This window comes from Macaca fascicularis, chromosome 11 (assembly GCF_037993035.2).
Source record: "Macaca fascicularis isolate 582-1 chromosome 11, T2T-MFA8v1.1".
NCBI lineage: Eukaryota > Metazoa > Chordata > Mammalia > Primates > Cercopithecidae > Macaca > Macaca fascicularis.
In genome coordinates this window covers 118,557,991-118,585,309 of record NC_088385.1, presented here as the reverse complement: position 1 = coordinate 118,585,309, position 27,319 = coordinate 118,557,991, and the positions used below count along the sequence as shown (strand labels likewise).

The 27,319-nt window shown below is 45.3% G+C and overlaps 2 protein-coding genes across 65 annotated transcripts in view; one reads left to right on the top strand and one right to left on the bottom strand.

The window, feature by feature from the left end:
* ACAD10 (acyl-CoA dehydrogenase family member 10) overlaps nucleotides 1-6,261 on the bottom strand; it is a 72,070-nt gene extending 65,809 nt beyond the window's left edge. For 31 of the 50 annotated variants that reach the window (XR_012420668.1, XR_012420669.1, XR_012420671.1 and 28 more), the window contains exon 1: nucleotides 6,086-6,261. Coding sequence is in view for 8 of the 50 variants with exons in the window: in XM_065525246.2 (XP_065381318.1) it covers nucleotides 2,769-2,773 (5 nt within the window). In the remaining 42 variants the exon portion in view is untranslated. Of the gene's footprint in view, nucleotides 1-2,768; nucleotides 3,215-6,085 lie in introns of those variants that run through there. The other 19 variants (XR_012420680.1, XR_012420660.1, XR_012420663.1 and 16 more) reach the window with 1 other exon arrangement.
* A 104-nt stretch (nucleotides 6,262-6,365) lies between these two features.
* Nucleotides 6,366-27,319, top strand: part of BRAP (BRCA1 associated protein) — a 44,582-nt gene continuing 23,628 nt past the window's right edge. For 3 of the 15 annotated variants that reach the window (XM_045365969.2, XM_045365968.2, XM_005572270.4), the window contains exons 1-6: nucleotides 6,366-6,615; nucleotides 9,336-9,497; nucleotides 10,829-11,027; nucleotides 13,501-13,690; nucleotides 20,948-21,061; nucleotides 25,774-25,922. In XM_045365969.2, the coding sequence (XP_045221904.1) occupies nucleotides 6,534-6,615; nucleotides 9,336-9,497; nucleotides 10,829-11,027; nucleotides 13,501-13,690; nucleotides 20,948-21,061; nucleotides 25,774-25,922 (896 nt within the window). In that variant the 5' untranslated portion in view covers nucleotides 6,366-6,533. The remainder of the gene's footprint in view (nucleotides 6,616-9,335; nucleotides 9,498-10,828; nucleotides 11,028-13,500; nucleotides 13,691-20,947; nucleotides 21,062-25,773; nucleotides 25,923-27,319) is intronic. The other 12 variants (XM_074007897.1, XM_074007893.1, XM_074007891.1 and 9 more) reach the window with 8 other exon arrangements.

The window sequence follows — 27,319 nt, the reverse complement described above, 5'->3', positions numbered from 1 at the left end:
CATAACTATATAGTTTGAGCATCCCCCATCCAAATATCTGAAATCTGAAATGCTCCAAAATTAGAAACTTTTTTATTTTTGAGAGTCTCACTCTGTTGCCCAGGCTGGAGTGTAGTGGCATGAATTTGGCTCACTGCTACCTCTGCCTCCCAGGTTCAAGTGATTCTCCTACCTCAGCCTCCCAAGTAGCTGGTACTACAGGTGGTACCAGGCACCACCATACCTGGTTAATTTTTGTATTTTTAGTAGAGATGGGGTTTCGCCATGTTGGTCAGGTTGGTATCAAACTCCTGACCTCAGGTGATTCACCTACCTTGGCCTCCCAAAGTGCTGGAATTACAGGCGTGAGCCACAGTGCCCGGCCAGGACTCAAAAAACTGCACAGGTTGAGCATCCCTAATCCAAATATCCAAAACTCAAAGTGATCCAAAATCCAAAACTTTTTGAGCCCCCACACAATGCCACAGTGAAAAATTCCACACGTAAGTACTTAACACAAACTTTGTTTCATGCACAAAATTATTTAAAATATTGTATAAAATTACCCTCAGTCTATATGTATACAATGTATATGAAACATAAGTGAATTTCATGTTCAGACTTGGGTCCCAACCCCAAGATATCTCATTATACATATGCAGATATACCAAAATCCAAAATCTGAACTACTTCTGGTTCCAAACATTTGGGATAAGGGATACTCAACCTCTATAAGCACCTAGAGAAAGGACTCTTAAGTGGTAAATCCTGAATATAATGTGTTTCTCATGTATAGTCAGCCCTCTGTATTTGTGAGTTCCACATCTGCAGATTTGGCCAACCACAATAGAAAATATTCTAAGTAAAACAAAACACACACACACAGTACGGGCGCAGTGGCTGACACCTGTAATGCCCAGAACTTTGGGATGCCAATGCAGGCGGATCACCTGAGGTTGAGAGTTCGAGACCAACCTGGTCAACATTGTGAAACCCCGTCTCTACTAAAAATACACACAAAAAAAATTAGCTGGGTGTGGTGGTGCACGCCTGTAATCCCAGATACTCGGGAGGCTGGGACATGAGAATCACTTGAACCCGGGAAGTGGAGGTTGCAGTGAGCCAAGATCGTACCACTGCACTCCACATTCCAGCCTGGGTTATACAGCGAGACTCCATCTCAAAAACAAACAAACAAAAAAACCCAATAAAATAACAATACAACAAAAAATGCAAACAAAAAATACAGGCTAACAACTATTTACATAGTACTTACACTGTTTTAGGTATACATATATATGTATGTATATATTTATATATTTTGATATGAGTATAATTTGATACATATAATATATATTAAATATATATATTTGTTGATATGGTGTCTCCCTCTGTCACCAGGCTATAGTGCAGTGGCATGATCTTGGCTCACTGCAAACTCCGCCTCCCAGGTTCAAGTGATTCTCCTGCCTCAGTCTCCCAAGTAGCTGGGATTACAGGTGTGCGCCACCACGCCCGGCTAATTTTTGTATTTTTAGTGGAGACAGAATTTCACCATGTTGACCAGAATGGTCTCGATCTCCTGACCTCATGATCCACCCACCTCAGCCTCCCTAAGTGCTGGGATTACAGGCGTGAGCCATCATGTCCGGCCAGTATTATAAGTAATCTAGGGATTACTTAACTCATATCCTGCTTGCCCTGAGAATACTGTGCTGGCAGCGTGCTGCACATTTTTTGCTTTCTCTTTTTTTTTTTTTTTTTTTTTTGAGACAAAGTCTCGCTCTGTCGCCCAGGCTAGAGTGCAGTAGCGTGATCTCGGGGCACTGCAACCACCTCCCGGGTTCAAGCAGTTCTCTTGCCTCAGCCTCCTGAGTAGCTGAGACTACAGGGCTTGCCACCACATCCAGCTAGTTTTTTGTATTTTTAGTAGAGAGGGGTTTTCACAATGTAGGCCAGGCTGGTCTTGAGCTCCTCACCTTAAGTGATCCACCTGCCTCGGCCTCCCAAAGTGCTGGGATTACAAGCATGAGCCACTGTGCCTGGCCAAGTACTTTTTTTTTCTAAACAGGAAATGGGTTAAACCATATAGGAGGGTGTGCATAGGTTATAAACAAATGCTACACCATTGAATATCAGGAACTTGAGCATCCACAGATTTTGTTATCTGCAGGGAGTCCTGCAACCATCTGCTGAGGATACCACCATGCAATGACAGTAAGTGGAAATTTGCTCAATTTGGGGGCAATATTTGAAACTAAAAATGTCAAGGTTCATTCGTATTTTCAGTTTTACTTACGTTCCTATGCCAAGGCCAATGTTTATGATAGAAGGAGAAATTTACTTGCACACTTGTAAAAGTGGTCAATACATTTTGTGTGAGGGCTTAGTGGAGATGAAAAATGCTTTTGGGGCCTGAAGGGGCAACTTTAATCCTTATGGAGGACACTGTCCTCCACGTAGTCCCGCTAACCAACATGTGGGAAATGTTCCCACAAGCAGTCTGCTTATTCCTTCAACTACAGAAGACTGTTCTGCTCTAGCCACTTCCCAAGGCAGGAAATGCTGTCATTTCTCATACCTCTAGGCCTTGGTACCTGCTGTGCTCACTGACTGGAACACCTTTCCCTGCTTTATCTGTTAGATGAATTTCCATTCACTTTGACATCATAACCTCAGTTTTAGCTCCTCTGGGGAGCCTTTTCTTTTCTTTTTCCAGGTAGAGTGTGGGACTTTTTTTTTTTTTCACTCCCATTGCCTTTTCTCCAAATCTTTGGCAGAGCACTTACCCCATTACGCAGTAACTGCTTTCATTTTTTTGTCTTGAGACAGAGTCTTGCTCTGATGACCAGGCTGGAGAGCAGTGGAGCAATCTTGGCTCACTGAAGCCTCTGCTTCCCAGGTTGAAGCAATTCTCCTCCCTCAGCCTCACATGTAGCTGGGACTGCAGGCGTGCACCACCATGCCCGGCTAAGTTTGGTTTTTTTTGAGACAGAGTCTTGCTCTGTCTCCGAGGCTGGAGTGCAGTGGCTCGATCTCGGCTCACTGCAAGCTCTATGTCCCAGGTTCACATCATTCTCCTGCCTCAGCCTCCTGAGTAGCTGGGACTATAGGCGCCCACCACCTCGCCCAGCTAATTTTTTGTATTTTTAGTAAAGATGGGGTTTCACTGTGTTACCCAGGATGGTCTCGATATGCTGACCTCGTGATCCGCCCACCTTGGCCTTCCAAAGTGCTGGGAATACAAGGTTTTGTACTTTTTTTTAGTAGAGTCGGGATTTCACCATGTTGGCCAGGCTGGTCTTGAACCCCTGACCTCAAGTGATCCTCCCATCTCAGCCTCCCAAAGTGCTGGGATTACAGGCAAGAGCCACCGTGCCCGGCCTGTTTTCATGTCTACGTGTTCCTGAACTCATAAGCTCCTTTTAAGACAAGGACTATCTTATTCATCTCTCTCTCTATATATATACATCCCCTGGGACTTAGTACAGGTTTTAGACACATAGCAGGTGCTTCATATGAGTTGGAAGGATGCATAAACTGGAGATATCAGAAAATAGGGAAAAGCTGGGTACAGGTTTAATCCTTGGCAGCCACAAAGAGCTGTAACATTCCCAACCTGCCCAACTCTGGCTAACAGTTCTAGTTATCTGTTACTGGTATCTACCATAAAGAAGATTTGTCAGGCTGGGCGCAGTGGCTCACGCCTGTAATCCCAGCACTTTGGGAGACCGAGGCGGACAGATCACCTAAAGTCAGGAGTTCGAGACCAGCCTGACCAACAAGGCAAAACCCCATCTCTACTAAAAATACAAAAATTAGCCGGGCATGGTGGCAGGTGCCTGTAATCCCAATTACTCGGGAGGCTGAGGCAGGATAATCACTTGAACCTAGGAGGCGGAAGTTGCAGCGAGCCAAGATGGTGCCATTGCACTCCAGCCTGGGCGACAGAGCGACACTGTCTCAAAAAAAAAAAAAAAAGATTTATTTGTCTTCTTTCTGACACTCAAAATGGGATTAGCATGATAATGCAGACTTGCTACTTAAATGATGTTCTCATAAAAATGCACACACAGTGTGTGTTGTCATACATTAAGAAGATGCTTGGGGCCAGGCGCAGTGGCTTACGCCTGTAATCCCAGCACTTTAGGAGGACGAGGCGGGCAGATCACGAGGTCAGGAGTTCAAGATAAGCCTGACCAACATGGTGAAACTCCATCTCTAAAAAAAATACAAAAATCAGCTGGGCGCGGTGCTGCGCGCCTGTAGCTCCAGCTACTTGGGAGACTGAGGCAGGAAAATCACTTGAAACCAGGAAGCCGAGGTTTGCAGTGAGCCGAGATCGTAGGGAGCCGAGATCACACCACTGCACTCCAGCCTGGGCAACAGAGTGAGACTCTGTCTCAAAAAAAAAAAAAAAGGTTTGTTTAGTAAAGAGATACAGAGTGTTGGTTCTGGATTCAGATTGCCTGGATTTCAATTCCAGCTCTGCCACTACTACCTGTGTAATCCTGAGCCAGTTACTCTTTCTCTGAGCCTCAGGTTACACCTCTGTAGAATAGGGACATAGTACCAGTTTCATAAAGTTGTTGTTACCATTGCATGAGACAAGGTATATGAAACACTCAAATTAGTACCTGGCACACACTGAAATGTTATCTACTACAGTAATATATTAAAAAAGTTCACAAGAGGTCTCATAGGTTTTATGCATATAGTATGTGTGTATGGTTTATGCACTTTCACCTAACCCTGTGATTCTTCAACGGGGTTATGTTTTTTAACCCCAAGAAGACATTTGGCAAGGTCCAGAGACATCATTGGTTGTCACTATCTGGGGAGAGGTGCTACTAACATCTACTGGGTCAGGCCAGGGATGTTTCTAAACACTCTACAATGCTGAGGACACCCCGCCCCCTTGCCAAAAACAAAAAAAGTAGTCAGGACCCAAAATGTCAATACTGCAGAGTTGAGAAACCCTGATTTAAACAGGGCATGTGGAAACGTATTTCATAGGATGTAGTCACAAGATCTATATACACATATATCTTGTAGTCATGTCATAGACATATAGTCCACATACACACACATCTAGAATGTACTATGTACTTATATATGTATTATACAATGTACCTAGAGTAGCATCCTGTCATGTACGTGTCCCATATGCATTAATTGTGTCAATATCTACATACAAAAGCCAGTCTGACATACTGGAAAGAATGCTGAGCCTCAGAAAAGCTAATGTTATCTCCATGTACATAATTCCATTTCATCCTCACAACTGCATGAGGATATATCATGCCAACTTTATGCAATGACTATACTATCAAGACTGCACAACTGCTGATGTAGGTCGACCTCACAGCACAGACAGGAACTGTGTTTATCTTATACGCCAATGTGTCTCAAGCATCTCAAGGGTGTCTAGACTCTCAGTAAACATTTGTGAAGTGATAGCACTTTGGGAGACCAAGGAGGTCAGATCAACTAAAGCCAGGAGTTTAGGTGGTTAGGAGTTAGGCGAGGGGAGGAGTCAAAGTGGGGAGGAGGACCCAGGTCTAACTGCAGCACTGCGCTCCTAACCAGCAGATCGCCATCTTTTCTTTTCTTTTCTTTTTTCTTTTTTTTTGAGACGGAGTTTCGCTCTTGTTGCCCAGGTGGGAGTGCAGTAGCACAATCTCGGCTCACTGCAACCTCTGCCTCCCGGGTTCAAGCGATTCTCCTGTCTCAGCCTCTCAAGTAGCTTGGACTACAGACGCTCGCCACCACGCCCGGCTAATTTTTTCTATTTTTAGTAGAGAGGTTTCACCATGTTGGCCAGGCTGGTCTCGAACTCCTGATATGAGGTGATTTGCCCGCCTCAGCCTCTGGGCTGGGATTACAGGCGTGAGTCACCGCGCCCAGCCAGATCGCCATCTGAATAGCGATCGAGTCACCACTCTCTAAGGCCCCTTAGAAGCAACTTCACCTCTCTGAGCCTCGTTGTACCTATCTGTAAAGTGGGACAGAAACAAAACCACCCATGCTAGGGTTAGAGAGAGGAGTCAAACACAACCAAAGGGGCAAAGTTCTGCATAACAGATAGCTCGGACAATTCGGAGACCTCGCGGAGCCAGGGATCCCGCGCCGTCAGCCGAGGTGGGTTAGGACCAGGCCTCTAGGGCAGGCAGAGGTTAACTCGCGGCCGTACGAAAACACGCAGCTCGGCCTAAGTGCCGGACCCCAGCGTTAGCAATCGCCACGACGTCCTTCCGCTCCGACCTCCTCGAGATCCCGTACGGAAGGGAAGTGGCTGACCCCATGCCGCGCAGCCCAATCGCGGTGCGCGGTCCTGCGCGCATGCGTAAACCGCGGGTCAGCGACGGCGGCCGGGAGGCGGAAGTGGAGGTTGTTGTGGCTCCGAGGGCTGTTCAAGGAGCTGCTGCTGCTGAGGCGGCGGCCACTGCGTTGAGGCGGTGGCGGGGCTGCCGGCCCCGGGCCGCTCGGCCTCTCGGCTCGCCTTCCAGCCTCGCCTGAGCCCGCCGGGGCCCGCGCCGGCCAGCGCCTGCCCTATGAGTGTGTCACTGATTGTCATCCGATTGGAGCTCGCGGAACACTCGCCCGTCCCCGCCGGCTTCGGCTTCAGCGCCGCGGGTGAGTCCCGCGGCCTCGCCACATTCCCTGTAGCAGGGTCTGGGTCCGGAGGGCTCCCTCTCCCAAAGTACTGGCCCGGGAAAAGCCCGCGGCTAGGGCTCTTGCCTCAGGAAGACATGGAGAGGTGATCAGGATCCCTCTCTTTCCCATCCACCCTTGAGAGGCCTTCCCGTTTGTTATCTCAGGGAAGCCCTGCCCCTGAACCTCCTTCCCTGTGCCGTCTGAGGGCATTCCGTTTATACCTGGCACGGCTCCCTCTCGAGAGAGTCGAGTGGTGTGTTTGTCTCACTTGCTTCCTTCTGGGCTTCGTAAAGGCAGGGACTGGGTCCCCAGCAACGCTGGACTGTCCCTGGATTAATTAAATTGTTCCCTTTTGGAAGGATATCCATTGAAGTGCCCCCCTAACCATAGTCATAACTAAAATTTAGACACTCCCTATATCCCAACACTGTACTAAGCACCTTTTGTGTATTGTATTCTTTAATTATCTTTGCAACAGCTCTGAGAGGCAGATGGGTGTGGCATGTGCCTCTTACACATTGGGAAACTGAAGTTTAGTGATTAAAATCATTTGCCCAAGGTGAAATGATGGGTGAAACTGGGATTCTCACTCAGTGAGCTGGACTTGAGTCTGAGCTTTTCACATCAGTAACACAAGGAAGCTCCTTAGTGGGGAATGCAGCTCTGGCTCTGTTCCTTGGTCCTCAGATAATTAACTAATAATAACATTCATTCAATAAATACTTGGTCGGGCGCGGTGGTCACACCTGTAATCCTAGCACTTTGGGAGGCTGAGGCGGGCGGATTACCTGAGGTTGGGAGTTCGAGACCAGCCTGGCCAACATGGTGAAACCCTGTCTGTACTGAAAATACAAAAATTAGCTGGGCGTGGTGACAGGTGCCTGTAATCCCAGCTCATAGAGAGGCTGAGGCAGGAGAATCACTTGAACCCGGGAGGTGGAGGTTGTAGTGACCCAAGATTGTGACACTGCGCTCCAGCCTTGGTGACAAGAGATAAAGTCCATTTCAAAACAAAAAAAAAAACAAAAAAAAACTTACACTCATATTTGCTGGAGCTTTTATTGTGTGCTGAATCGGACAGGGTCTCTGCTTTAATGGCAGCAGCAGTTTCGTGGAGGAAACAGATTATTTAAATAAGTGCAGAATACGTGTAGAATTACAACTGTGGTAAGTGCTGTGAAGGAAAGGAGAAACAGTTTGGGAAACTATTACAAGAAGATGTGTTTGGTTTGGAGAGAGGGATGGGGTCAGGTAGAGATGGTGTCATTGGAAACTTCCTGAGGATATGACCTTTGGAGCTGCAAATTAAAGATTGAATATGATTTTATAGCTTATGAGCACCTTTCCAAAGGCTAAAAGTGGCTTCTGAGTTCTGAAAGTCAGCTGAATTGATATTAGCCGCATATAGACATCCGCGTGGGTCAGTCATGTAGTCATTTATTCATCAAATATTTAGAGAGCTTCCTCTATGTGCTCCGCACTGTGGTATAAGTGCTGGGAATACAGTGGTGGGCAAAACAGGCCTTGTCCCTGCCCTGACAGAGCCTATATTCGGGATATTTAAGTTAAGCCTCCAAATACCGTTTCCCTTTTCATGTGTTTCATTGATTTAAGACAGTAATCACAGATTTTCATGGTTTGCTTCATGGCATGAGCATAAGCCAGGATGTTTAAGACTACCCCTACAGGCCGGGCGCGGTGGCTCAAGCCTGTAATCCCAGCACTTTGGGAGGCCGAGACGGGCAGATCACGAGGTCAGGAGATCGAGACCATCCTGGCTAACACGGTGAAACCCCGTCTCTACTAAAAAATACAAAAAACTAGCCGGGCGAGGTGGCGGGCGCCTGTAGTCCCAGCTACTGGGGAGGCTGAGGCAGGAGAATGGCGGGAACCCAGGAGGCGGAGCTTGCAGTGAGCTGAGATCCGGCCACAGCACTCCAGCCTGGGTGACAGAGCGAGATTCCGCCTCAAAAAAAAAAAAAAAAAAAAAGACTACCCCTACAAGTTTTTGAAATTTTGTTTATTAATGGACTTGATATCTTCATTTTGGGCTGAACACAATTTCATTTTATCAGGTGTTACTAAAATGTTAGCTCTTCTGGGCATGATCACTGTTGAACCTTCTCTAAGGCTCCCCCTTTGGCAATTTGCTTTAAAGTGCATGATTTCGGGCCAGGCGCAGTAGCTCACACCTGTTATTCCAGCACTTTGGGAGGTCAAGGTGGGCGGATCACTTGAGGCCATAAGTTCTAGATCAGCCTGTCCAACATGAAGCCCTATCTCTACTGAAAGTACAAAAATTAGCCAGGCCCGTGGTGGCGCGTGCCTGTAATCCCAGCTACTCGGGAGGCTGGGGCAGGAGAATCACTTGAACCTGGGAGGTGGAGGTTGTAGTGAGCCAAGATCACGCCACTGCACTCCAGCCTGGGTGACAGAGTGCGACTCTGTCTCAAAAAATAAAAATAAAGTGCATGATTTCAGAACAGCCCTGCATTTCTGAGTATATTGTCCTGGCTGCTTATTGACTGTTTGCTGGGTACTGCAGTGGTCCCAGAGGTGAGTGAGATGGATACTACAAAGGCTTTTTATCATCTTGGCGGAAGGCAGGAGGAAGAAAAGGGAAACCTAATGATGGAGGAATAGAGAACAGAGAGGAGCTTGTTTTATTACCTTGTATTAATCATTCATGTATTCTTTAGCCGGGGAAATGTCTGATGAGGAGATAAAAAAGACGACACTCGCTTCAGCTGTAGCTTGTTTAGAAGGGAAGTCACCAGGAGAGAAAGTAGCAATTATCCATCAGCATCTCGGCCGTCGAGAAATGACAGATGTGATCATTGAGACCATGAAGTCCAACCCAGGTATGCTTTTAAAACCCTGGACTCTCTTTTGTAATGTGAACCCTGCTTGCCTATTTTATACACGGTGTTTAATGAGCCTATGATTTCAACATCTAGCATACTTTTATCTTTCACTGCCTGGGTGCTTTATATGACACTGTTAAGTCACATTTTAGTGTTTCTAAATATTTCTTCCAAATTAATCCTAACAGTCAGGGTTGACAGTTCAGTTCAGTGCGGGGGGGACTTTTTTTTTTTTTTTTTGAGGCAGGGTCTCTGTTGCCCAGGCTAGAGTGCAGTGGTACAATGTCGGTTCACTACAACCTCCGCCTCCTGGGCTGAAGCAGTCTTCCTGCCTCAGCCTGCCAAGTAGCTGGGATTATAGATGCCCTCTACCACAGCTGGGTAATTTTTGTATGTTTAGTAGAGACAAGGTTTCACCATGTTAGCCAGGCTGGTCTTGTACTCCTAGTCTCAAGTGATCTGCCTGCCTTGGCCTCCCAAAGTGCTGGAATTACAGGTGTGAGCCACCACACCCGGCCACTGGGGAGAATTTCTTACCACCTAGTTCAGTGGCAGATCATTAATGTGTCCAAATAAACATGTTGTGCCTTCCTCTGCTTTGCTAGCTCATTTCTTTCTTTCTTTCTTTCTTTCTTTTTTTTTTTTTGAGACGGAGTCTCACTTTGTCGCCAGGTGGGAGTGCAGTGGCACAATCTCGGCTTACTGCAACCTCCACCTCCCGGTTTCAAGCGATTCTCCTTCCTCTCTCAGCCTCCCAAGTAGCTGGGACTACAGGTGCACGCTACCACACCCAGCTAATTTTTGTATTTTTAGAAGATACAGGGTTTCACCATGTGGGCCAGGATGGTCTCAATCTGTTGACCTCGTGATCCGACCGCCTTGGCCTCCCAAAGTACTGGGATTACAGGTGTGAGCCGCTGCACCTGGCCAGCCAGCTCATTTCATCTGTGGAAGTGGATGTGTAGATAGTACTACATCTCCAACATGGAGGTGTTCAGAACTGGTAGGTTTGGATTTCAAACTTAGTAACCCTGCATGTTTTTCCCAGTTAGGATTTCATGATAGAAGACACCTGCTTGCATTATGGTATTGCCAAATGTAATAGCCATCCTTAAGTTTCTGAGGGTGTTAATGAGATTTTTATGGGGCAAAGAGAGCTTTAAAGTATGATACTCTCATAAACTCAGCTGTTCTATAAGTAATAGCTCTAAATGCATTACATTATAATTATCAAAGTTTATTCCTCTGACTTGAAATTTTAATCTAGTTCAAGTCCTTGAGCATGTGTCCTATCCATTTATAATCTGCTATTTTTTAATTGGTGAAAGATGAACTAAAAACTACAGTGGAAGAAAGGAAGTCTTCAGAAGCCTCCCCCACTGCACAAAGAAGTAAAGATCACAGTAAGGAATGCATAAACACTGCCCCAGATTCTCCATCCAAACAGCTTCCAGACCAGATTTCATTCTTCAGTGGAAATCCGTCAGTTGAAATAGTTCATGGTATTATGCACCTATATAAGACAAAGTAAGAAAATCCTTTTTTCTTGGGGGTTAGTCTAATTTTTTTTTTTGCCTTAGTGTAATCTCTTGCCCTGAAGGAAAGTGGGTATTTTAAGGTTCAAAATAATACTTTTGTGTATTGTGTGTTAGAGAATTCTCAGATGTTTTACATTTGATTAATCTTGTGGATTGGGTCAAAGCTTTTCCCTATAAAAGAAGTGCCTATAGATACACTTAAGGGAATATGTGGGGAAAATGTTCTCCTTTTTTCTGTTTTGAAATGGAGTTTCGCTCTCGTTGCCCAGGCTGGAGTGCAATGGCGCGATCTCGGATCACTGCATCATCTGCCTCCTGGGTTCAAGTGATTCTCCTGCCTCAGCCTCCCAAGTAGCTGGGATTACAGGTGCCCACCACCACACCTAGCTAATTTTTTGTATTTTTAGTAGAGATGGGGTTTCACCATGTTGGCCAGGCTGGTCTTGAACTCCGACCTCAGGTGATCCGCCCGCCTCGGCCTCCCAAAGTGCTGGGATTACAGGCGTGAGCCACTGCACCCTGCCAGGAAAATGTTCTGTTTTGTTTTGTTTTGTTTTAAGACAGAGTCTCGCTCTGTCGCCCAGGCTGGAGTGCAGTGGCTGGATCTCAGCTCACTGCAAGCTCCGCCTCCCGGATTTACGCCATTCTCCCGCCTCAGCCTCCCGAGTAGCTGGGACTACAGGAGCCCGCCACCTCGCCCAGCTAGTTTTTTTGTATTTTTTAGTAGAGATGGGGTTTCACCATGTTAGCCAGGATGGTCTCGATCTCCTGACCTCGTGATCCGCCCGTCTCGGCCTCCCAAAGTGCTGGGATTACAGGCTTGAGCCACCGCGCCCGGCCAGAAAATGTTTTATTAGCAGATAGGCATGGAAGGTGATGGGGAATTGAAAGGACAAAGAAAATGATCCACAGCATCTTTGTAGTCTCATGTCCCCACCAAATCTTTACTGAAGAGGCTGCTAAGAAGTCAGTTAACTCATTTCAATTTTATTACCTCTTTTTACCATTTTCTGTGGTTCAAATAAAGCTTGCTGGAGCCCCAAGGAAAGGAAGCATTTGGCTAGATAATCCACAAGCCCAGCCACTACCTCCTTGGGTTATCAGTGGCTGATACCTTAAAGCCGTTCTTGTGCTAACTCATTTGCCGGATCCCTACTGGGAAAACAGTGACTATTCAGGTAGCCATTTTGTTTTTTGTTTTGTTTTGTTTTGAGACAGAGTCTCACTCCGTCACTCAGGCTGGAGTGTAGTGGTGCAATCCAGGCTCACTGCAACCTCCTCTCCCGAATTCAAGCAATTCTCCCACCTCAGAGTAGCTGGGACCACAGGTGCACACCACCATGCCCGGTTAATTTTTTTTTATTTTTTTATTTTTGGTAGAGACGGGGTTTCATCATGTTGGCCAGGCTGGTCTCAAACTCCTGACCTCAAGTGATCAGCCCACCTCAGCCTCCCAAAGTGCTGGGATTACAGGTGTGAGCCACTGCGCCCAGCCCAGGTAGCCATTCTGGATCACAACTGTCAAGTGAGTTTTACAGCATTTTAAAAAACAAATTGCATTGTGGGAGGATTTTCTTTCCTCTCTATTCCAGCTATCCCAACTTGGTAACATTTCCTGTAATACTCAGTTACATCCTCATAGTTTAGAATTCTCTCTTGCTGGGCGTGGTGGCACACATCTGTAATCCCAGCTACTTGGGAGGCTGAGGCAGGAGAATTGCTTGAACCCAGGAGGCAGAGGTTGCAGTGAGCCGAGACCGTGCCATTTCTCTCCAGCCTGGGCAGCAAGAGCAAGACTCCATCTGAAAAAAAAAAAAAGAGAGATAGAGAACTCTCTTATATTTAGAGCTCTTTTTTTAGGCCCTTTAAGAGAGGTCCATAGCCAGAGTTGTGCTTTTAAGTTAATCAGTGACAGACATTTTTTTTTTTTTTTGAGACGGAGTCTTGCTCTATCGCCCACGCTGGAGTGCAGTGGCGCGATCTGGCTCACTGCAAGCTCCACCTCCCATGTTCATGCCATTCTTCTGCCTCAGCCTCCCAAGTAGCTGGGACTACAGGCACCCGCCACCAGGCCTGGCTAATTTTTTGTGTGTTTTTAGTAGAGATGGGGTTTCACCATGTTAGCCAAATGGTCTCGATCTCTTGACCGCATGATCTGCCTGCCTCAGCCTCCCAAAGTGCTGAGATTACAAGCATGAGCCACTGCGCCTAGCCACCAGTGACAGATTATTATTCAAACATAGATAAGAGTAAAACACTGCAAATTTGCCTAATGCAGATTTCTAACCATAATAAACATTGAAGTGAAGATTAAAAAGTCCAGTGGGGGGGTATAATGTAGAACAATTCATTAATGAAATATTAAAATTTTATTTTTTCCTGTTTTCTTGGACATAAAAGTTGTCTGCTGTTGTTTAACCATACCTCATCTATTTACGACCCTCTAATTATTGTTTTGTTAGTAAGATGACCTCCTTAAAAGAAGATGTGCGGCGCAGTGCCATGCTGTGTATTCTCACAGTCCCTGCTGCAATGACCAGTCATGACCTTATGAAGTTTGTCGCCCCATTTAATGAAGTAATTGAACAAATGAAAATCATCAGAGACTCTACTCCCAACCAATATATGGTGCTGATAAAGTTTAGTGCACAGGTAAAAGTTATTAAAGTTATTAAAAATCTCTTTGCCACAGAAACTGTGTTATTGAAACTGTATGATAGTAGCTGTTGTGATTTACGGCATTTTGCACTTAAGATTCTTGATATGTCTTCTAAGATATAATTCTAATTCTAGATGTATTTCTAAATTCATTAGCAGAAATACAATTATAACGTATACCCATGGTATTTTTATTTATTTTTTTTATTTTTTTCCAGTAGAGATGAGATCTTGCTATGTTTTCCAGGCTACTCTTGGCCTCAAGCAGTCCTCCTGCCTTGACCTCCCAACGTTCTGGGATTACAGTTGCTCTGAGCCACTGCATCTGGCCTTATGCCCATGATTTTTTATAGATCAGATTCGGTATGAAATCTAAGGTTTTGCCAGGAGACAGAGGTTGCAGAAAGCTGACATCACACCACTGTACTCCAGCCTGGGTGACAAGAGTGAGACAACGTAATAAGATTTGAATAATGAAGTTTGTCGCCCCATTTGGGAGGCCGAGGCGGGCGGATCACAAGGTCAGGAGATCGAGACCACAGTGAAACCCCGTCTCTACTAAAAAAAAAAAATACAAAAAATTAGCCGGGCGCGGTGGCGGGCGCCTGTAGTCCCAGCTACTCAGGAGGCTGAGGCAGGAGAATGGCGGGAACCCGGGAGGCGGAGCTTGCAGTGAGCCGAGATCGCGCCACTGCACTCCAGCCTGGGCGTGAGACTCCGTCTCACTCTGTCACCCAGGCTGGAGTGCAGTGGTGTGGTATTGGCTCACTGCAACCTCCGCCTCCCGGGTTCCCGCCATTCTCCTGCCTCAGCCTCCTGAGTAGCTGGGACTACAGGCATGCACCACCATGCCTGGCCAATTTTTGTATTTTTTTTTTTTTTTTTTTTTTGAGACAGAGTCTCGCTCTATCGCCCAGGCTGGAGTGCAGTGGCCGGATCTTGGCTCACTGCAAGCTCTGCCTCCTGGGTTTTCGCTGTTCTCCTGCCTCAGCCTCCCAAGTAGCTGGGACTACAGGCACCCGCCACCTCACCCGGCTAGTTTTTTTGGTATTTTTTAGTAGAGATGGGGTTTCACTGTGTTAGCCAGGATGGTCTCGATCTCCTGACCTCATGATCCGCCCGTCTCGACCTCCCAAAGTGCTGGGATTACAGGCTTGAGCCACCGCACCTGGCCAATTTTTGTATTTTTAATGCAGACGGAGTTTCACTATGTTCGCCAGGCTGGTCTCGAACTCCTGACCTCGTGATCCACCCGCCTCAGCCTCCCAAAGTGCTGGGATTACGGGCATGAGCCGTCATGCCCGGCCTGCTTGTTTTTTTAAACAAGTGGTAACTATTCCAGAAAAGCAGTAGTTCCCAAACTTTTTGAAGTTAACACCATCTTATTATTTTCCATTAACCCCACTTCTTTCATTTTCTTTTTTTTTTTTTTTTTTTTTTTTGAGACAGAGTTTAGCTCTTGTTGCCCAGGCTGGAGTGCAATGGTGCGATCTTGGCTCACAGCAACCTCTGCCTCCCAGGTTCAAGCCATTCTTCTGCCTCAGCCTCCGAAGTAGCTGGGATTACAGGCATGCACCACCACGCCCGGCTAATTTTGTATTTTTAGTAGAGACGGGGTTTCTCCATGTTGGTCAGACTGGTCTCGAACTCCAGACCTCAGGTGATCTGCCCGCCTCGGCCTCTGAAAGTGCTTGGATTATAAGCGTGAGCCACCGTGCCTGGCCTCATTGTCTTTTTAATGAAGTGGAAGAGTGTACCTGTTCTGTGAGCCCCAGAGAGAAGCTTTAGTGTGGAGTTCTGTCTACAAGAGAGTACACAGTTAATATGTTTTATCTTTACAAAGTACCCTATCATTTAGGGAGACATTTAAAACACGTTTCAATTATCCCGTAGATTTAAAGTTTACAAGTTGACATTAAGAACAGAAAAGCACTTGAATAGCTCCTTTCACTGACCGTCAGAAAGCCTTCCAAGGTTGCCAAGGAGCTTTGCAAACCATGAGAAAATCCTGCCTTGAGCCATTTCAGTCTGGTAGCACATGTAATAATAAGGATAACGATGATAATATCCAGCGTTTATCGATGGCTTCTGTATCACTCACTATGCTAAGTGTTCAATACGCTTTGTCTCATTTAATCCTCACTACAATCCCTTGCGGAAACAGTATTGTTATCCTTGTTTTACAGATGTGGGGGGTGACTGCAGAGGGAGATAAGTGGTTTGCCCAGGGTTACATAGCTAGACATAAATGGCAAGCAAGAGTGGCATCCTCACTTTTAGTTCCAGGGACGCGTTCCTCTTCTAGTAGGAAGTGGGATGAAGGTGTGGGGAAGGGAGGCAGTTGGTTGTGAGACATTCGATGACAGCAGTATTGTTATAGTTTCTACTTAACAACTAGGGCAATAAGCAAATAACAAAGGAAAAGACCCAGACAAAAATGTTCAAGAACATTTAGGCTTTTAAAATAGTCTGAAGTCTTACAAATGCACCACACTCACCTGTTTAATAAACCCACACAGTTCCCTATAACAAGTACTGCCCTTCGTAATGTGCAGGTAATACTGTGAATATTTACTGTGAATGGATTTTCCTTGTATTTCTGCACTGTCCTTCCCCGTCTGTCTTTTGATCAAGTGAAGGTTGCTCAAGTTGACAGATCTTTTTCTGTGACTGTGAAACAGGTTGCTGCACGTTCTTCCCCACGGGGCTAGAGCCCTTTATCTTGGTATCATGAGTTGTATTGTTTATTGCTAACTCTGGATCTTAGGGACTGATCCCTATCATCCCATCAAGGATTTTCTAAGACCTAATAATACCCTCTTGGTGTAAGACTGGAAGTTCAACTAATATCGACTGTAATGAGAATAGTGGGCTCAGTAGCTACCAACTATGAGGCACTTACTAGAGACCGGATCCTGTGCCAAGTGCTTTCCATGCATTGTCTCCTTGAATTCTCTCAACGATGCCATGTTGGCTGGGTGCAGTGGCTCATGCCTTTAATCCCGGCACTTTGGGAGGCTGAGGTGGGTAGAACGCTTGCGGGCAGTGGTTTGAGACCAGCCTGGCCAACATGGCAAAAGCCCATGTCTACTAAAAATACAAAACTTAGCTGGATGTGGTGGTACATGCCTGTAATCCCAGCCACTTGAAAGGCTGAAGCAGAAGAAACGATTGAACTTGGGATGCAGAGGTTGCAGTGAGTCAAGATCACACCACTGCACTCCAACCTGGGCAACAGAGCGAGACTGTCTCAAAAAAAAAAAAAAGATGCCGTGTTTTTTACAGTTGAGGAAACAGGCACAGATATGTCACTTGCCCACAGCTAAACAGCTAGTAGGTGTCAGAGTTAGGGTTCAAACTTGGGCAGCCTGACTCCATAGCCTGGGCAGCTACCTATGTTTTTATTCTTTTCCTCACCACAGATTTTTTTTTTTTTTTTTTTTTTTTTTTGAGACAGAGTCTTGCTCTGTCACCCAGGCTGGAGTGCAGTGGCCGGATCTCAGCTCACTGCAAGCTCCGCCTCCCGGGTTCACGCCATTCTCCTGCCTCAGCCTCCCGAGTAGCTGGGACTACAGGCGCCCGCCACCTCGCCCGGCTAGTTTTTTGTATTTTTTTAGTAGAGACGGGGTTTCACCGTGTTAACCAGGATGGTCTCGATCTCCTGACCTCGTGATCCGCCCGTCTCGGCCTCCCAAAGTGCTGGGATTACAGGCTTGAGCCACCGCGCCCGGCCCACAGATTTTTAATTAAGGACTCATAAGCCTTCTCTGTATCTTTGGCAATTTTTGAATTTCTGTTGGCCTTAGCTTTAGCTGGAAGAGTTGTGAGGCCAGGTGTGGTGGCTCATGCTTGTAATCCCAACACCTTGGGAGGCCAAGACAGGAGTATCGCTTAAGGCCAGGGGTTCAAGACCAGCTTGGGCAACATGGCAAGACCCTGTCTCTTAAAAAAATTTTTTTAAAAGATAAAAAAAAAAAAAAAAAAAGCAGGGGGTTTGTGCTTACAAACTTGTAGTGTGACCGTTAGGAAACTTGGTCTTTGGGTAAAGAATTAACAATTCTTCAGGACATAGGAAAAGCAGAAGGAAGTTCAATTTTGTTGATTTGGGGGGCAGAAAAGGACAGATGACCACTTAATAGAGTATGTTGGCTCCTTTTCACATGCATGCTTAGTTACCACAGCCTTAGCAGACGCCTCCTTGGAGAAGTAGAGGTATGTTCTCAACTCTGTAGTTGATTCCTGTGACAGTGAAGGACCTTGATCATAATGGATTTGTCTTTTTCTGAGTTCATCCTCAGAAGAGAACAATAAAACCAAAAGACTAGAAGGAAACAAAAGCCAGGTTTCTTTAAAGTTTTGGGTCCATACAATGCAAACATTTTCAATAAAAGCTGTTTCTTCTATGTTCTTTGCAGTTAGCTTCAGGCTTTTGTTTAGTGCGTTTAGGTGGTGAGTTGAAGTAGGTACCATATGAATTTTGTTCCCTATTCTCTACCTAATACATGGCACAGGGCCTGGCACATACCAGATGCTCAGAAAATACATAAACAGGAGAAGGTACATTTCTAATACCAAGATTTTAAAGAAGAGATCAATATGTTAACTGGGAAATCTCAGCTGTGTAGTGATGTTGTCGTTTCAAAAAAGTACTTTTTTTTTTTTTTTTTTACTTTTTTCATTTCTGCCACAATCATCCTAGTTTAGGCCACCATGGCGACTCACTTGCATGCCTCTTTTCCTTTTTTATTTTATTTAATTAATTATTAATTTCTTTATTTACTTGGAGACAAGGTCTCGCTCTGCTGCACAGGCTGGAGTGCAGTGGCACGATCTCGGCTCACTGCAACTTTCACCACCTCCTTTGGGGGCTGAGGTGGGAGGGCTCAAGTGATCCTCCCACCTCAGCCCCCAAATAGCTGGGACTACAGGCTTCCGCTCCCATGCCCGGCTAATTTTTGTATTTTTTGTAGAGATGGGGTTTCCCCACGTCACTCAGGCTGGTCTCACACTCCTGGGCTCAGGTAGCAGAAAGGAATAATTCATTGAATGGTTTTGGTCACATGTCTTATCCTTTCCTCTGAGGAGGCCTGGTCATTTACTGAGCATTTGCAGAGCTTAGACCCCAGGAGGTCTCTGCCAGCCCCTGGTGGTGCCTGAGGCTCTGAAGAGATGAGAGAAGGCCCTGACTTTCAGACAGTCGGTTTTCTCCTGGTGAATCCATGTGCTGATCTTGCTGCTTACTCAGCCAAAAGCATTTCAAGAAGAAGCTGTTGCTCCTGAAGAATGGGGGAAGCCATATTAGGTTGTAACCTCTTAGTATTAAAGAGGCTTCTTGTCCAACAGCTGGCATAAAACATTTTGAAATTAAAATGCGCTATGCTCAATACACTGATTATTTCCTTAAGTAAAGCCTCTCCACCCCAACCTGCCGCCAATTTGCCCCTCCAAAATAAAAGTACATTCAGAATTGATCACCCTTCCTCAGCTGCTTAGCTCACTTGGTCATGTTAAGAAAGCATAAGTAGCCGGGCACGGTGGCTCACGCCTGTAATCCTTGCACTTTGGGAGACTGAGGCGGGTGGATTGCCGGAGCTCAGGAGTTCAAGACTAGCCTGGGCAACTTGGTGAAACCACATCTCTACTAAAATACAAAAAATTAGCTGAATATGGTGGCATATACCTATAATCCCAGCTACGCAGGAGGCTGAGACAAGAGAATTGCTTGAACCCAGGAGGCAGAGGTTGCAGTGAGCTGACCTTGTGCCATTGCTCTCCAGCCTGGGTGACAGTGAGACTCTATCTCAGGTAAAAAAAAAAAAAAATGTTGGGGGGAAGCATAAGTAATCAAGAATTCACAATTACCTCATTTACCTCATTGGGGGGGAATTAAAAGCTACCGAGAAGCTTACAGTGTCTGTGAGATTCAGAACCTTGTGAGGGTGGACAGGCAGGACTATTTTTGCCTGGTGCAGCACTGAATCTCTTCGTTAAGGTTGATGATGCAGCGTTTCCTTTTGCAGAATTCCCAGAAGCAGCCTGTCAATGTTGGTAGGGCCAAAGCACACAACTTTCTCTGTTTGGGCTAATGCCTGTGTGGGAATTAAATCCAGACAAGCCTTGGCCTCCCTGCTTGCCTCAGAAAATTGGCTGAGTTTAAAAACTAGAGTCATCTCTGTTGCTTTCTACTAAGGCTAGACTAGGAGGTTCTGTTTACCTGTGTCCATTTCATAGACGCACATGTGCCTTTGCAACTTTGCTTCAAGGGGGCTGTTTCTCCACATTTCAGCCATTTTCTACCTCTAGGGAATGCGACTGTTAGTATTTTAAAGGCTGGTCCATCTTGGGCTTCTTGACGTTGACCAAGAGCTTTGCTTTTGGTATTGGACACTAGGTGGTGGTTTAAGACTTACTTGGTTTATTAAAGAGTAGTTGGTTTTTCATCTCATACCACTTCCCCTGGTCTTTTTTTTTTTTCTAACATAAATGCTGACTTTTTTTTTTTTCTTTTTGAGACGAAGTTTCGCTCTTGTTGCCCAGGCTGGAGTGCAATGGCGCGATCTCAGCTCACTGCAACCTCTGCGTCCTGGGTTCAAGCGATTCTGCTGCCTCAGCCTCCCGAATAGCTGGGAATACAGACATGGACCACCATGTCTGGCTAATTTTGTATTTTTGGTAGAGACAGGGTTTTCCATGTTGGTCAGGCTGGTCTCAAACTCCCGACCTCAGGTGATCCGCCCGCCTCGGCCTCCCAGAGTTCTGGGATTAAAGGCTTAAGCCACCGTGCCCAGCCCAATGCTGACATTTCCTTAAAGAGTTCTTTCCTTAAAGAGTTCTTTCATAACAAGCGTCACTTATTTGGTTCCAGGCTTTGCAAAAATGAGTATTTACTTGCAGCTGCACAAGTGATGACTAGAGGGAAAAAAAAAATGCTATTAAGGGAAATGTTGACTGTTGCTGGTTGAATATTAAAATTGTACCAGCTTTCAGCTTGTTGCACTTCAGTACCTTCTGCCAATTCAAGTAAAAACTCTGTTGTAGCCCAGGAAATATTGTAAACATAGACTATTGACTTACAGAGTGCGATTTGCCTACCAATCAGCTTCAGTAGATGTGACTTTTGGTGGTTGCTTTCTCTCCTATGTATAAATTTTAAAGCTGATGAGAATGAATAGAGCCATGCATATTGAATATAAAGCAGATTTTCAGGGTATCTGTCTTAATTTTTTTCCTTTTCCCCATTGGTGTACATAGGCTGATGCAGATAGTTTTTACATGGCATGCAATGGCCGCCAGTTCAACTCAATAGAAGATGATGTTTGCCAGCTAGTGTATGTGGAAAGAGCTGAAGTGCTCAAATCTGAAGATGTAAGTGTGAATTGTTCCTATGTTTAATTAAAATATATCAGATTGGTATAAAATTGAATGCTAAGGTATCTGTGAAATACCCAGAATAGGCCAGTCCATAGACACAGAAAGTAGACTGGTGGTTGTCAGGGCTGCAGGAAGAGACGAATGGGGAGTGCCTGCTAACAGTATACAGGATTTCTTCTGGAATTGATGGAAGTGTTCCAGAATTAGATAGTGGTGACAGTTGCACAACATTATGAATATACTACAAGCCAATGAACTGTACACTTTAAAATAGAGAATTTTATTGAATTTCATCTCATTTTCTAAAATTTCAAAAAACGTAAAAAAAAGAAAAAATGGTACTGCATTGTTGAAATTGAGTGTTTATCAATTCTAGATCAGTGAAGCCTGAAGCTGAAAATAAATGTTTTTGTTTTCAATATTAACCCTTAATTGTCTTCCTAACTCTTGTTTCTGCCTTTTATTTTTGAGACAGGGTCTCGCTCTGTCACCTATGCTGGAACACAGTGGTATGATCTTGGCTCACTGCAGCCTCGATCTCTCCGATTCAAGCATCTGCTAGCCTCAGCCTCCTCGGAAGCTGGGACTACAAGCGTGCACCACCATACCTGGCTAATTTTTAAAATTTTTTGTGGAGACAAGATCACCCTGGCTGGGCGTGGTGGTTCATACCTATAATCCCAGCTCTTTGGGAGGCTGAGGTGATGGATCGCTTGAGCGTAGGAGTTCGAGACCAGGCTGGGCAACATGATGAAACCCTGTCTCGACAAAAAATAACAAAAATTAGCTGGGTGTGATGCTGAGCACCTTTGGTCCCACCTACTCGGGCCGCTAAAGCAAGAAGATCCCCTGAGTCGGGGAAGGTCCAGACTATAGTGAGCCATTACCGGCTCACACCTGTAATCCCAGCACTTTGGGAGGCGAAGGTGGGCAGATCACCTGAGGTCAGGAGTTCAAGACCAGCCTGACCAACATGGAGAAACCCCCATCTCTACCAAAAATACAAAATTAGCCAGGCGTGGTGGCGCATGCCTGTAATCCTAGCTACTCAGAAAGCTGAGGCAGGGGAATCACTTGAACCCAGGAGGCAGAGGTTGCGGTGAGCCAAGATCACGCCATTGCACTCCAGCCTGGGCAACAGGAGCGAAACTGTGTCTCAAAAAAGAGAGAAGCAAAACGTTATTGGCTGTTTAAAACTGCAAGCAGTTACTCTCTTAACTCGCTTATTACCTAAACTTGTCTGGCTCCCAGGAACAGCCTTATGGAGACAGGGAGTATTGCACTGGGAAGAAAATGTTGCTGAACTATTGACTGAAAGTAAATTTAGATAAAATTACAATGCAGCTTTTTTCCTTATACGCATTTGTTTTGTTTCAAGTCATCATAAACTAGGTATTGCATTGCTATCAGTGGATACAGACGTTTAGCTCTTAATAGAATTTTTTTTTTTGGCCGGACACGGTGGCTCACGCCTGTAATCCCAGCACTTTGGGAGGCCGAGACAGGCGGATCACGAGGTCAGGAGATCGAGACCATCCTGGCTAACACGGTGAAACCCCGTCTCTACTAAAAAGTACAAAAAAACTAGCTGGGCGAGGTGGCGGGCGCCTGTAGTCCCAGCTCCTCGGGAGGCTGAGGCGGGAGAATGGCGTAAACCCGGGAGGCGGGGCTTGCAGTGAACCGAGATCCGGTCACTGCACTCCAGCTTGGGTGACAGAGCGAGACTCCGTCTCAAAAAAAAAAAAAAAAAAAAGTACAAAAAATTAGCCAGGCATTGTGGCGGGTACCTGTAGTCCCAGCTACTCGGGAGTCTGGGGCAGGAGAATAGCATGAACCCGGGATGCGGAGCTTGCAGTGAACCGAGATTAAAAAAATAATAATAAAGGATATTTAAAAAATGTAACCTGTTGAATATTTGAAATAGCCCACTTCACCTTAATGGGTCTTGTGTATCTTCATTAGTCTTCAAAGAAAAACCATTTGCTACCAAAGTAAATCAGTAGTTTGAATGTGCTTCTCTTGTTTTTTGTTTATTAACTAGTTGCTGTAAACATTTCCACCAGAACTTGAGGCAAATCATAAGGAAGCTTTTCTTTTAAAATACGAACCACTACCACCAAAAAATTAAATGTACATATTAAGCATTTGGCTGTTTTTATTTATTTAAAAGTATAAACACCAAAAAAAAAATTTTAACATTGTATGAAGATGGAAAACAAGAAGATGCACTTTCTTTAACTTTGTCTAAGGATTTAAATTACTAACTTGTGAAATCCAGTTTAAGTTGAACTTAACTACTGGCTTCCTCCCCGACCCAGATGGAGTCTTGCTCTGTCACCCAGGCTGGAGTGCAGTGGAGCAATCTCGGCTCTGTGCAGCCTATGCCTCCCAGGTTCAAGCGATTCTCCTGCCTCAGCCTCCTGAGTAGCTGCGATTACAGGCACGTGCTAAAAAATTAGCACGTGCCAGCTAATTTTTGTATTCTTAGTAGAGACGGGGTTTCACCACGTTGGCCAAGCTGGTCTCTTGACCTCGTGATCTGCCTGCCTTGGCCCCCAAAGTTCTGGGATTACGAGTGTGAGCCACCATGCTGACCTGGCTTTCTTACTAGTAAAATTACGTGATTTATTTTAAATGTATATATAAAATAATAAATGGCCTCTCAAAAAGCACATGCTAGATACTGGAATAGAAGGAAAGAAAATGCATCTTCAAACATTTTTTTGGAATTTCACCACATATGCTTTGTGAGATTTGTGTATCGTAGGGTGTTTGTTTTTGTATTTTGTATTGCATATGCTTTTTTTTTTTGAGACGGAATTTCACTCTGTCACCCAGGCTGGAGTGCAGTGGCACGATCTCAGCTCACTGCAACCTCCGCCTCCCAAATTCAAGCAATTCTCTGCCTCATCCTGCCAAGTAACTGGGATTACAGGGCACCCACCACCACACCTGGCTAATTTTTTGTATTTTTAGTGCAGACAGTGTTTCACCATCTTGGCCAGGCTGATCTTGAACTCCTGAACTTGTGATCCACCTGCCTCAGCCTCCCAAAATGCTGGAATTACAGGTGTGAGCCACCCTGCCTGGCATCTTTCTTAATGTGACAGTTAAACACATTTTTAAAAGCATAGTCACAGAAGAAGCATACAGTATAAAAATTTCCTTGAAAACTCCTACAATATTATATTTGGAGGCAGCTTCAGACTGTTTTATTGGTGGTAACTGCTCGCTGAGCTCTTTTAGTTGGTAATAACTACAGAGAAGCATGCTGTGTGTATTCCTAACACTTGTTCACTAGCATTTAAGTTTAGAATAAGCCCCAAGTAAAACAATGGAAATGTATATAGAACTCTTAGTTCTTACATGATTTAATTATATCAAAATACATGAATTTAACTTACTTTAATGTAGGCAAACTATCCATTTTTGTCCATTTTCCTGTTTGTTAACATAACTCTCCTACATACTCTTTTCTTGACCCAAATGAAATATTAACCTAAGGTCAAGCTGGGAGAGAGAAACAACTGAGATGAATGTCTTTACTAAAATACCAGTAAATTTGTCAAACTCAAAAAAAATTTGACGTGATAAAATTGGGCATCCTTTGTGCTGGATGCTGCACGAGGCCTCAGTTTTAGAGATTCCTTTCTTAACGTGGCTTCTTGAGAGATTTCCTGTAAGTATCTACTCTTCAGGGACTATAGGTTAATGTGCTTTTTCTCTGTCCATAAGTGTGTGCTCCCCGACCTTTGCCTAAGTAATTCCTTCTCCTCTTCTGGCTGGAAACGTCAAGTCAAGCAATGTCTTAGGAATGCCTTTCCTGACCATCTAGACTGTCATGACCCGTAATTCACACCCTGTTGTGGCTTCCTGTACTGTTTGCTTTTTAATTTGATTTTTGTCTCTCCCTCCACTAGATTCTAAGCTCTGTGGGGACAGGAACTGACTGTTTTTTGGACTTAATGAATCTGTTTTTGCTCACCACTGTTCCATACCTAGAACAGTGTCTGTCTGCTGCACATAGCAGGGGCTCAATCTTTACCTGTCAAATGAGGGAATAAAGAAAAATCAGTGTTGTTGGTGCTGTTATCACTGAGTAGAAAGTGTTAAGTTATAACTTTATGGAAAAATCCTTCAGGTCTAGCTATTCTTTTGTTCCTTTGTATTCTATTATAGTCATAGACACTTAGAGCTTGAGCTAGGAGTCTGGTCACATTTGAGATTTATATGTTAAGGTTTTGGCAGCAGTCTCCCTTCCTGGAATGTCAGTTCTGTGAGGGCAGAGATCTTTGTTTTGTTCACCACTGTATTCCCAATACCTGGCACAGTGCTGGAATATAGGAGGTACTTGGCGTGTTTCTTGAATGAATGAATAAATGAATGAAAATATTACCAATTTAAATTATTTGCTTAGAGCAATGATATTGAGGATATCCTGCCAGGAGTCAAAAAAGCAACTAGAAAATTAGTATTAAAAGAAGAAAGGCCTGGCACAGTGGCTCATGCCTGTAGTCCCAGCTACCGGGGAGTCTGAGGTGGCAGATCACTTGAGCCTGGGAGGTCAAGGCTGTAATGAGCCATGATTGTGCCACTGGGCTCCAGTGTGGGTGACAGAGCGAGACCCTGTCTCAAAAAAAAAAGAAGGAAAAATAAAGTATTGCTGGTAGATGAAGAGTAAGGTTTATGTGAGGTGTTTCCTGTAGGGCGCCAGCCTCCCAGTGATGGACCTGACTGAGCTCCCCAAGTGCACGGTGTGTCTGGAGCGCATGGACGAGTCTGTGAATGGCATCCTCACAACGTTATGTAACCACAGCTTCCACAGCCAGTGTCTACAGCGCTGGGACGACACCACGTGAGTGCAGGGGCCAAACCCCACTGTGTACAAGCCCATTGTAACCCTTCCCAGAATTAAAAAGAGCCACCAGGGGCCGGGCGCGGTGGCTCACGCCTGTAATCCCAGCACTTTGGGAGGTCGAGGCGGGCGGATCACGAGGTCAGGAGATCGAGATCATCCTGGCTAACACGGTGAAACCCCATCTCTACTAAAAATGCAAAAAATTAGCCGGGCATGGCGGCGGGCGCCTGTAGTCCCAGCTACTCGGGAGGCTGAGGCAGGAGAATGGTGTGAACCTGGGAGGCGGAGCTTGCAGCGAGCTGAGATCGTGCCACTGCACTCCAGCCCGGGCGACAGAGCGAGACTCCGTCTCAAAAAAAATAAATAAATAAAAATAAATAAAAATAAAAAGAGCCACCAGCAGAAATGAACCATTCCAAGTATTTGACTTTATTCAAGAGGTCCTTTTTCTCCTTCCGTATCCTAAGTTCAGGGAATCAGCATTCTGAGACCAAGTCCTTTTTTTGTATGCTGATTCTGAACCCTTGTGGAATTCCCCAAAGCAGCATGAGTTGTTCTTTCCTTCCAAGAGCCAGAGAGTGAAAAAAAAAAAAAAAAAAAAAAAGCAAAGCTTAGTTTGAGGCTCTCATGCTGCAATGAAATCTAGATCTGGAATCTCTTGTATCAGCTGCACTTGGTGTCTGCCATTCACTCTGGGCTTCTTATCAGCTGGGCTACAGCAGCCTAATATTTTAGCTCTACTGGGCTCTTGATGGCTTGGCAGCCAGTAGAAATAGCAGTTACTAAGTATGAGATCTACTCTACAGTCTCCTGATTCCCAACGTACCAGGTCTTAGTCATAGGTGATGTTACTACAGACAAAGAACAGGTGAGGCCTGTACCTTTTTTTTACCCCCAAATCCAGGGTGGTTGCTCCCTTTGCAGACTGCACTGTGGGACTTAACCAGAAAGGTGTATCAGATGCTGGCCTTCTGGATTTCCCAGCACAGAGGAGAACCCAGAATGAAATCACACAAGTAAATAAATCACAGCCATAACCAGTGTTACAGAAGAGCAGTGTGCAGCACTGGGACTGAGAACTGGGGCCCTGATGAAGCCAGGACCGCCTGAGAAGCGGCATCTCCAGGAGGATAATTAGGAGTTAAGCCGGGTAAAGAGCAGAACCCAGAGAAGGCAGTGAGGGAAGGGGAAGATCATGTTCCCAAGCACGGAAGTGATGAGGGGTGAAAGTCTACAGGAATCTTTGTCTACCCACAAGTGGCCTGGTGGCTGGAAGAAGAATGTCAGCTTCACAGAGCAGGGGCTGTGCCTTGCTTGCTTATTGCTGTACCTCTCATACCTGGTAGGGGACGTGGCACACAGGAGGAGCTTGGTGGACACTAAGGATAAATAAA